At 35.1% G+C, this 11,407-nt stretch overlaps 2 protein-coding genes across 6 annotated transcripts; one reads left to right on the forward strand and one right to left on the reverse strand.

The window, feature by feature from the left end:
* Nucleotides 1-3,347: 3,347 nt before the first annotated feature.
* On the reverse strand, nt 3,348-7,870 carry trbd (ubiquitin thioesterase trabid). 5 transcript variants are annotated; one of them, XM_017625903.1, is made up of 11 exons: nt 7,645-7,870; nt 7,374-7,390; nt 6,842-7,222; nt 6,013-6,784; nt 5,718-5,946; nt 5,535-5,642; nt 4,856-5,474; nt 4,555-4,799; nt 4,259-4,470; nt 4,052-4,200; nt 3,348-3,972 (listed from the first exon to the last, which is right to left on the reverse strand). In XM_017625903.1, the coding sequence occupies exons 3-11, from the start codon at nt 6,970-6,972 to the stop codon at nt 3,894-3,896; spliced, it is 2,544 nt and encodes an 847-aa protein (XP_017481392.1). In that variant the 5' UTR covers nt 6,973-7,222; nt 7,374-7,390; nt 7,645-7,870; the 3' UTR covers nt 3,348-3,893. The 5 variants fall into 5 exon arrangements, with proteins under 5 accessions (XP_017481392.1, XP_017481391.1, XP_017481390.1 ...); XM_017625902.1 differs by lacking the exon at nt 7,374-7,390; XM_017625901.1 differs by having other exon boundaries at nt 6,842-7,390.
* Nucleotides 7,871-8,721: 851 nt separating this feature from the next.
* LOC108370564 (uncharacterized) lies at nt 8,722-10,963 on the forward strand. Its single transcript, XM_017625904.1, has 4 exons — nt 8,722-8,974; nt 9,854-10,153; nt 10,226-10,313; nt 10,464-10,963. Exons 2-4 carry the CDS (start codon nt 10,025-10,027, stop codon nt 10,916-10,918), a joined length of 672 nt encoding a protein of 223 aa, XP_017481393.1. The 5' UTR covers nt 8,722-8,974; nt 9,854-10,024; the 3' UTR covers nt 10,919-10,963.
* Nucleotides 10,964-11,407: the final 444 nt, after the last annotated feature.

Here is an 11,407-nt window from a genome sequence, read left to right on the forward strand (position 1 = left end):
TGTATAGATTTCTCACGTTTACAGATAGCACTCAACACGGCACGAATTGGACAATTTCCTTAACCACTACTCCGTAACCGATACCACACACACATACGCACCAAGTTGCATCAACGGTTATCGACTAACCAATCGACCAATTGACCGATTCCAATTAGATTTTTTATCCTTAGCTTTTTCCCAATAGCAACACTTGATACTCAATATTTTACAAGCACCTTCTTTGAGCCTTCTATCATTTGCAATAAATTTGTTTCCCTAGTTATTACAAACCAGACAATTGGTACGTCCCTCTTTTGCCCTTCTAATATTTCAATATGTAAACTTTTTCCAAAAATCTGGAATTATATCGACATCGAAACGAATTTACACACCTATTGATTTTCGATTTGCTGGAGCTTTTATTGCATTTCTTTCTTTTTATATTTACATATATCACGGAGATGCGTTACCGTTTATAAATGACACCACTAAATTTGATTTTTCTTAATTTTGCGCACCAAATAATTAACCAAAGCGCACGCCCGCTGCTACCACTACCGTCGTTCCGCTTTAATTTTCGAATGAATTTTATTTCGCTGTCAACTCGCCTTGGTCGTCTTCGAACGAAATATGCATTAAATAAGTTGCTTGCCATCGGTATAACAAGCGGAATCCAGGTCATAACAGGCTAGCTCGTGTACAGGGCGGCTCAAATATTGTATGTATGATGGAGGGAAAAACGCAGGTTTTCGACTTGGATTCGGAAGAAAACACATGAAAAGGGTTACAAATCGCAGGGTGCACTTGATATTATTTATTTGTTATTCGAATCCTTTTTTTGATGACGCATTTCCGAGCGCCTTTTTTTGCAGTTATTCAAAAACAATATTTTGATGATGCATTTCCGAACGCTGTGTTTACAATTTGCTTTTTATAGTAGGGTTTTAAATTTTTAATTTTTCAAATTAATTCGCAGTTTTATAGCCCATTAAAGTTGCGTAAACTTGTACAAGTAGGTACCAATTGTTACCAAATCGTGTTCGTGTAAATTCGTGCTAGGAAAATTTTTGCCAGCAAGAATTTGCAAGCAGAATTGTGGCACACGGTTGCATTTTCGTCAACAATAATTTGATTCAACCAGTTCGTCAAATTTGAAAATGAACAATCTTGTTGCGATTTACTAATGAAAGAAGTATGCAAATATTTGTTTATTCAATTTATTTAATTAAATCCAAACATTTGAATGGTAATCAGCTGAAAAAGCTGTATTCGTAATCGGAACAACTGTCGATATAGGAAATCCGACAGTGACTTCGACAATGAAATTGAAGCGTATGTTGAAGAAAGTCAGCATAAAAAGAAATACGTATACGTCTAGGTCCTGTTTTGTAACAAATAAATAAAATAGAAATAATTTAAAAAATTTATTATGTTCGAAATGCAACCTTGGACACCAGCTGGCAGTTAAACTTGCAAATGCTTGCTAATTCCTGTTCGCGCAAAACTCAGTAAGTTTCTCTCTTTGGAAGAGTAAGATACCTTATTCTCTGAATTTTGTTACTGGTTAATTCTTACTGGCATTTGCATAGCGAACAGAGCTAATGTTTTTCGTGAGCGTTAGAAATTAAACTTACATATATGATAGTAGTAAAATAAAATATATATGAGAACTGTAATTAACTAAATAATAAAAATTTTGTTTCATATTTCTGTTGAAAATACCAGGGTTGGAAAATATTCATTTTATAAATTGGAAAATACCGAAAATTAACTCAAAATGAACTCCTCCTTGGTTGAACATATTGCACATTACCAGGTACCTTGGCGTTTTCAACCCTATATATATAGCAAAAATATGGTTCATTACGCTCTAAAACCAATCTGTGTAAAAGAGGCCAATTTTTGGTCAATATCTTAGGCTCGCCCAAGTTCAAGTCAAAGTTCAATGTGCTCAAAAAATACAAATATATGCATTAATTAAAAGNGTGTAAAAGATGACAATTTTTGGTCAATATCTTAGGCTCGCCCAAGTTCAAGTCAAAGTTCAATGTGCTCAAAAAATACAAATATATGCATTAATTAAAAGTTTAGTGCTACATAATTTGGTATATATTGACCTTTTTGGAAGAGAATCGAAGGAAACTAAAAATTTTTTAGCACTTGAACTTTGATGGACTTGGGCGAGCCTACGATATTGACTGCAAATTGTCATCTTTCGCACAGATTATTTTTAGAGCATAATGAACCATATTTTTGCTATTACCAATCAAAATTTTAAAAAGGCGGATTTTCGGCCCACACTCATATGCAACTGCAACAGCCTGCGCGAGAAAAGTGAGAAAATAATATGAGAATGGAGAAAGTTAAATTTCAGTGCACCTATGTTTGCGAAATAAGATATGGATGTGTATATTTTCCTTATCCAGTGGAGATCTGAGGAAAGGAATCTCAATAGAGATTTAACAAGTACTAAATGCATTGTATTCGATCTTTTAATTCATCTTATTTATAGTATATTTGTGTGAAATGGGCATAAGTTCCTTTTAAATAACATTACCAACAAAAACTATAATATGTATGTATGTATGTAGTAATAATCCATTTATAATGTCAAAACAAAATAACCGTAAGCAACTTTATACGTTTTCTCATACATCATTTACCTCATAATTTCATTACTAATTCGATCATTATTGCAGATGTATTTAAAATTTCTCTCAATATAAATGTATTTTTTTAATTGCGGACAATTACTGGTAAAATTGGCATGACAATTTCCGTCAGCCTGCAAAAAAGAAACTCGTTACAATAAAATATTCTCTAGTGTTACATATTTTACAATCATTTTTTTCCGTAAATAATACATATTCTTATTATTAATTTTTTTTATTTGCAATTTCNGGACAATTACTGGTAAAATTGGCATGACAATTTCCGTCAGCCTGCAAAAAGAAACTCGTTACAATAAAATATTCTCTAGTATTACATATTTTACAATCATTTTTTTCCGTAAATAATACATATTCTTATTATTAATTTTTTTTATTTGCAATTTAATTTTTTTATTTCACTTGAGACTCAAAATATTCATACTTTTCAATGCATTTGAACGTTTGAAATTTGAAATTTTTTCAATCCTTAATTAGCACGTGCATATACCAAACGCTATCGTTACTATTCTTATTACCCCATTTCCATTTTGTCTTTTGACCTTCGCTTTTAATTTAATGATTTACATTATTTTACACACCTGCCAGTAGGGGTGATTAAAATCATAAACATTATTCCATTACTTTTTATTTATATTTCAGCTTCTCTTAGAATCAAATTTTATCTTTACTAAAATCAACGNACGTGCATATACCAAACGCTATCGTTACTATTCTTATTACCCCATTTCCATTTTGTCTTTTGACCTTCGCTTTTAATTTAATGATTTACATTATTTTACACACCTGCCAGTAGGGGTGATTAAAATCATAAACATTATTCCTTTACTTTTTATTTATATTTCAGCTTCTCTTAGAATCAAATTTTATCTTTACTAAAATCAACATTTGTTGAACTGGAAACGGATATGATTTTTAATTATTTGCTATGTTTTGTTTTTAGTTTTTTTCTTTCTTGCTATATTTACGTATGCATCGTACGAACCTAAGAATACGAAAGTTTTTAATATGCATTAGCTACGTAAAATATGCTTTAAATTTTGTAATCAATATAACGGCATGTAAGTTTTCTAGGTATCCACACTCTTACTTTTTCAATTGTAATAATTGTTATATATGCATTAAATTTATATTTTCCGATTTAAGTTTATGCTACCACCGCAATTTTGTCCATCATGCGGCTTAATGCTACCGATGTGAATGTTGTCTCCAAGTAGAATTGCAACTTGATTGTGCCCGTGCCTATTCTTCATCGGAATCACCCTCACTTGAATAGCCGGTTTGTTGCGGTCGCCGTACAAATGGTGCTGTTATAACTTGACTACAAAATATGTACATGAGTATGTACAATGATGAATAGTTAAATTTTGAAACTTTGCATTGAAAGATTCCATGCTTACGCGATTCTTCGATAGTGATTTAACCATTCTTCCAGCATTTGTGCAACCAACAGCGGTCGTTTTCGCAATTTCTGCTGCGCCACAAGTAAACCTCCATCTGTAACGCACACATCTAGCCACTGTCTCATAATAGCCTCTTCGCGACCCATCTGGAAAATTCGAAAGCATTGAAACAACCGCCTATACCATTTATTTACGCTATACTACCTCTGCCTGTGTTAAGAAGTGTATTGGCAATAGTTTTGATTCACAATCCATCAAAGGTAAATAACGAACATCTTCTGGTTCATCTCTGCGTGGATCAATGCGAGCAAATGGCTCCATCGGTACTAATGCACTGAAATGTCCGCGGGTATATCCCAGAGCAATAGGCGATTTTATGCAGAAATTTTGATCCCAAAATAAAGGCAAGTACAAACCTAAGCAATTGTTTTATTTGTGGAAATTTTTTTTATATGAATTTAATTCATTTTGAATGTATAAATCTAAGTAAAATGAGTTACCTTCGAACCTCGCATAGCCAATATCCTCGCCACGGAAACTTTTAACATATTTCACACCGTAAACGATGATTGGTCGACGCAGTATATGGGCCAACGCAAATATATGCAACTGCTCTAATGATGAGCCCGGCTGGCTGGCTAACGATAGCAGATTACTCCAGTCATCTTGCCACTGGGCATCTTCCAAGGTAAATTGCAACATTGATGCCTGCCACTTTTCGTACTCCTTCCAACGCGGATAGAAACTGAGAGAATCAGTATTGTGTTATTATCACTTACAACTTGAATTTGAGTTACTTACATTGGGCCACACTGATGCAAAGTATCTGCCAAGGCGCGTCGAAGGGTGTTGTCGCGGTCAAATACACCCCAAGTTGCTTGCATTGCCGAGTCTAAGAGGCAGTCGCCGGCACTGCGATTCCATAATACCAACAAGCGTGAGCCCAAACGGGCTGTGATCTCCAATGACCAATTAAGTGCGGGAGGAGGGTTCTCAAGCTGTTTTTGTGCATCGCGATCTAATAATTCGTCGTACAGCTGTTCTTGGATTTGAATTGGTAGCTCTTCTATCTCAGCTGGTAAAGCAAATGTAGCATGCTCTTGCACGTAGAAACAATTGAAGGAGGTTTTACGCATGCGTAGTGTATTAGCGAAATGTCTTCGTATATCAGCGGCTAAGTCTGGAGCGACATAGGAAGGTACACGCTTAATACCAGGCCCAGATCCTGAGATCTGTGCAAGTAACATGGGCAACATCTCTTCTCGATGAAAGCGTATCGCCAAATGAATAAGCGTATGACCTACATCGAACGCTGAATTGCGATTTAAGATAGCGATTTCCGTCGCGGTTAAAGAACGTGCCGGATTACCGCCACAGGACAAGTATGCTTCCACTGCGCTGTAGTTATTCTCCACAACGCCTTTAAATTATTTGAAATAGATTACTTAACTTGATTACTTTTATTTAAAGGCAGTCTTACCAAGACAGGCATTCAGCCATTGCCAGTCAACTTGTCTTCTAATTTGACGCTGGCGCCGTTCTTGACGCTCTTGTACCGTATCACAGTTGTTTATAGTCTCAGAAGAACCTACAATTCGCCCATATCCAAAAGCATGCATTGCTAGTACATTTTCATTATTAAACAAGTCTATTCAATACTAACCAAGTTGGTAAATATGTTTCTTGTTGAATGAATTATTCGTTGACACCGTCATATCATGATTTCCATCCTTTACATCCTTTACATTGAGGAATTTATTGCTACCCGAACCGGATGTTGCAGTGATGGCGTTGCTGTCTCCCAAAGAAGGTATATTGGTAGTATTTCCATCACGCGGCTCCCCACACATAGAACATTTAAGACTTTTTGGCCAATTTTCATAAGTACATGTCTGCATAAAAACATTAAATTGGTTATATTACGAGCAATTATTGTCCACAAACAAGAATTAACTTACATTACAGGCCCATTTCGCTACATAACAGTTCTGCAGAGATGTGGACGACTGATTGTGCTGCGATTGTTGCTGCTGCTGCGACGAATTCGCAAGATTATTTAAGTGAGTTGTGTTTACAGTTGTAGTAGGCGCGGCGGTTATCATATTAGTAGTGGACGACTGTTCAAAAGTGCTCAATCTATTTGAAGCAGCACCTACCGATTGAATATAGCTGTTACTCGTTTTTTTGTGAATTTCTGCAGTATGACTGCCTGCCTCATTCTTTTGTGATTCCGCAATATTACTAGCATTCAATTCCATATCGTTAGTGATACGTAAAGCATTTAACTGATCTTTGAGATTGTTAGAAGAAACTGTATTAGTGTTGGTAATATTAGCAGTAGCCTTTGTTTCTCTACACTCTGCAGACTTTGATCTTTTATCCATGTATCCTTGCGGACAATCAATTGTATCTATATTCCCAGTTGATGCTAAAGCCACTGCTGCGGCTTCTCCACTATTGCAAACCTGTTGATCTACGTTGAGGTCGACAGTAGTAGTACCACGTTTAGAACAACATTGTACGCAGCGTAAACTTCTTGGCCAATTTAAATAGGTGCACATTTTGCAGGACCATTTAGCCAAAGTAGATGGGGAGGCTGTAGCGGGTAATGTGGAGGAAACATCTTGCCGCGATTGAGCATAGCATGCATTGAGGCTGGACGCCTCGACCACATCGGCAGTTGCACCGCGCTCCTCCTCGCCATCGAAAGCAGTTTGTGGTGGACTCAACCTGAAAGTAAAAACGTTATATTAGCTCGTGTATTAGTATATTAGAAATATAAATTACCGAAATATATCCTCATTCAGCAGTGGTTTCGCACCCTTGCACATGGTGCATTTAAGTGAGGAAGGAAAATTTTCATAGGTGCAATAGTCGCATATCCACTTTTGTACTTTGCTCGCATCGGAATCGCACATTTCTTGGGCTGGCAAAGCAGTACTGTGAGCGCTAAAGATAAGCTTGAGCGATTTGGCTACCTGTATGGTCGACAGTTAACAGAACAAAATTTCGAAATCTCTACTTTTATTATATCCTTGGAAATCCAATACCCGTCTTATTAGGATTATTCCTGCTACTACTGAAGGCTACGCCGCACTTACAACCTTTGTTTTTATGTGTTATTTTTATATTTGAAACTGATGAGGGATAGCTTTAGACTGTAGGACACTGCGGACGTAGACGCGTTTTTTCGGCCAAGGGCACAAATACATACCAGCGGGAATGCAAACAGCATCAAGCGGAAAGGATACAAAAACAATTGCAAATGGGATTAATTAAACACAGGCAATGTCGAAATAATGTCCTTGACTCTCCGTACCTCAAAATTGTGTGTGCCTACGAATATTTAAAGATAAATCAAATATGTATGCATATAGTCGGAAATACTACGAATAACAAAATAACAATCAATAAGGTGCTTTGCAAATTGCATTCGATTATCACACGCTTTGACAATTTCTAATAGCGCTTTTTAGTCGCAGGCAAACAAAGAAACACGGAACAGTTATGACCAGCAAGTGCACAATAAACTTTCACTGCAATACCAATATTGAGGAAAAGTTACATGAAAAGCATTAAAAAATAATCACCTCCCGCCCCTTTACTAGAACGAATTATTACAGCAACACACGCACTCGCACTCGCAATAAAAATCGACGTGGTGCTGGCTATTTATTAACTTAGAATTTTACTATTTCATGATATTTATTTGTTTTTCTATTTTTTTTGGAATTTTTGCAAAATTGCAACAAATAGAAAAAATTAATGAACTCGACTGGGGAAAATGAAAATGGACCACAAATTTATTACGTCAATATTTTGACAGTTAAAATGCGTTTGCAAAACGACAGGTAATCGAAATGCGCTCGAAAACTAACGTCATAATTATGATGGCAGGGTTGCTTTTTTCGATGAAAGATAATACCGAACCGACATTGGAAACATGTTTTCGTTGCATTAACTGGTTTTCGACGTAAAACTTGTGTTTTCGTCCATGTAAAATCTGTCAAGCGTTTCCCAACTTTTCTGTGATAAAACCTGTAAAACTGTAAAAAGCCAAAGAAACCAGAGAACAGAGTAAATTCTTGCAACTTCTTGCGACGCAACTTTTATTGATGGGAATATTTCTAGACAACACACATTTGACCTTTACCTTTGGCAATTCCATTTAACTTATTAAGCAGTTTTGTAGCCTTTCAATTTTAAAATATATTCTCTGCACGTTTTGCCCGTTTTCTTTCACATAAAAAAAATGTTCGAACATATTTTGAATGGAAGATATGCAAAAAATTGCCAAAAATCAACGGTACGTTCTATGTAGCTACTTTGAATTTGCACTTTGTTATACTAAAATTGTCTATAAAACGTGATACCTAAAATTTTTCTAAGAAATCGCATTAAAAAGCTTGAAATCTTAACGTGTTGCTTCTTTTTAATACCGCAACAAGTTGAGCAATAAAAAAAATTGAACTATGCATTTATACGGTTTCCATTAAAAATTCAACATAATTTTATAAAACCAATCAAAAAATTAGAATCAAAAAAAAAATCTAAAACTTGTCAATACACACATATACATATACACACAATACATACATACATATATGGAATAAGAGTTATGAAACATCGCCCAATATAAAAAAAAACTGGAAAGTAAGACAAAGAAAGATAGGATAAAATAAATTGAAAAAGAGCAGAGATAACAAAGAAAGTGCTTGCAGATCGGAAGTAAATTCAGTGCGTAAACAAAATAAATATTATTATTAATAGGTGATCAACACTATAAAAAATAATGTAATTAAGGTGCATTGTGCGAAACCAAAATTTATTTTTGTTGAGCTGTAAATCTGCAAGATTGAACAAAAATTTGTGGTTTATGTAGGGAAAGCGATGTGAATTCAGAAACTCGTCGTAGTAGAGGTAAGTAGTGATTCATTTTATTTACAGATATGCGCACATATTTTATGCGGTTTTATCCAAAACCGTTTTATTTAATGCCTTTGTTTGTTGTTTGTGACGAAACAAATACAAGTTCAGGCACAAAAATGCGATTGCGTAGTTTTTCTACAGTTATTTTCGCATAAAATCTTTTTCATATGTACTATATACATATGTATGTACATACGTACATACGTGTGTGATTGTTTTAGGCATGCGGAAAAATATACGTACATATGTACAAATATAANAAAATGCGATTGCGTAGTTTTTCTACAGTTATTTTCGCATAAAATCTTTTACATATGTACTATATACATATGTATGTACATACGTACATACGTGTGTGATTGTTTTAGGCATGCGGAAAAATATGCGTACATTTGTACAAATATAACCTGAAACTACCTGAAACTAAAATGTTAGAAAAATCAAGTTCGTGACCAAAGTTTTCTGTTTGCTCATTATTTATCATTTATCATTGCGCAAAAAATGCATATGTAGATGCATATACAGGAAGAAAGCACTAGCAAAGGTTTAACAGCAGCAATAAAAAAAATCAGTCCATATCAAATTAGGCACTTTTAATTTAATTTATTGTATATTTTATGCCATGCCAAAATAACGACCAAACAAAAGCGCATAACAATAACTCAATTCTTTGGATTCTGGGGGAGAAAGTGTGGGCAAGCATCTAAGCCACTGATGCCGTCCGGAGATAAGTCATTGCNATATACAGGAAGAAAGCACTAGCAAAGGTTTAACAGCAGCAATAAAAAAATCAGTCCATATCAAATTAGGCACTTTTAATTTAATTTATTGTGTATTTTATGCCATGCCAAAATAACGACCAAACAAAAGCGCATAACAACAACTCAATTCTTTGGATTCTGGGGGAGAAAGTGTGGGCAAGCATCTTAGCCACTGATGCCGTCCGGAGAAAAGTCATTGGCAACGGAGTATCCTTCCTGCAGACGTCCAAATTGATTTGGTTTAAGTAATCTCGCCACATCTTGCCAATCAACCAACGCCATGAGCATACGCACAAGGGCACTAGTCTTTTCAACATTCTTCGGGAGCTGCATCGCAATCGGACTTCTTCTGGTCAGTTTGACCACAAACCATTGGGTGCGCGCCTACCCGAAGCGCTTAAATTCTACAGTAAGTAAATGACGTTCGGATTTTAAACACAATGTCTCAATGAATTGTTTTTATTTGCTGTTTGTTTTAAAGGATTCAAAAGGCGATATAAATTTTGGTTTATTTTATGGCAACAAGGACCTCAACTATGGATTCGGTGTGCGCTCTACACCTATAATTGGTAAGTACTTTGATTGTCAAAAAAGGAAAGTTGCGATTTATATATACCCCAAAAAATAAATACACACATATGTACGCATAAACTTGTACATACATATGTACAAACACACATATGCACTATATTTCTTTATAATTATTTCTTTAATTATAGTTTACACCTTCGATCAAAACGGACCAGAAACAATGAACTTCTGGCTTTGGTTAATCACAGCTTTGGGTACCGGCTTTGGTTTACTGGGCTCTGCGATTTCAGCCATTGTAGCCGTTTTAAAAGCCGCTTCTGCGGCAAAACGCCCTGGAACTATGGTACTACTTTTCGCTTCAAACATTTCAGCCGCAGGAGCACAAGTGATCGCTTTTATTTGCTGGCTTGTTCAATTCTATAAATACTTACAGCAGAATGTGCTTGCAGCACAGGATAGTAATTGGTATAGTCAGGGTTTAGCTTTTTTGGGTTATAGTTTTTATTTGGTCATTGCGTCTACATTTGTTGTTATACTAAATGTTTTCATACTGTTGCATGCCAAACGTAGTGAACAACGCGATCGCCAAAGACTCGAGCCACCTAGCGAGGAGAAGAATCAAAGCGCCATAATGCTCTACTAAAAGAATGCGCCAAATACTAAGAGAAGAAATTGTGTAAAAAAAAAACTAGCTGATGCTAATTGGTTGGCTATATAATGGATTAGAATGCGTAATATTTTATACCATAAAGCAAAATTTTGAATTTGGAAGTAACTTTAAATTACAAAAAAAAAAGCAAAATTTCCTAACAAAGGATAAAAGTTATGCATACATATTTATACATGTATACAAATATATTTGTACATATGTTACAGGTAGGTTTTATTTAAAAAAGCACTTCCAATTTTGTGGAAATATCTAAAGAATATTATAAAACAATGGACTGCCTTCTACTTGAAATTGCATTTGTTTTTATCTCGCGTTTCCTCGATATCTCTACTTACAAAAAAACTATTTTTAAGAAGTACTTGTATATGTATCCTGTATTCCTACTTAATACATGTACGGTTTTTTCGAACTCAAATATTTTTATAGCAATAAATTTTTCAAAATGAATTAAATTTAGTGTAA

Source organism: Rhagoletis zephyria, unplaced genomic scaffold, assembly GCF_001687245.7.
Source record: "Rhagoletis zephyria isolate East Lansing unplaced genomic scaffold, Rhagoletis_zephyria_1.1 Rzeph_scaffold_04317, whole genome shotgun sequence".
Lineage (NCBI taxonomy): Eukaryota > Metazoa > Arthropoda > Insecta > Diptera > Tephritidae > Rhagoletis > Rhagoletis zephyria.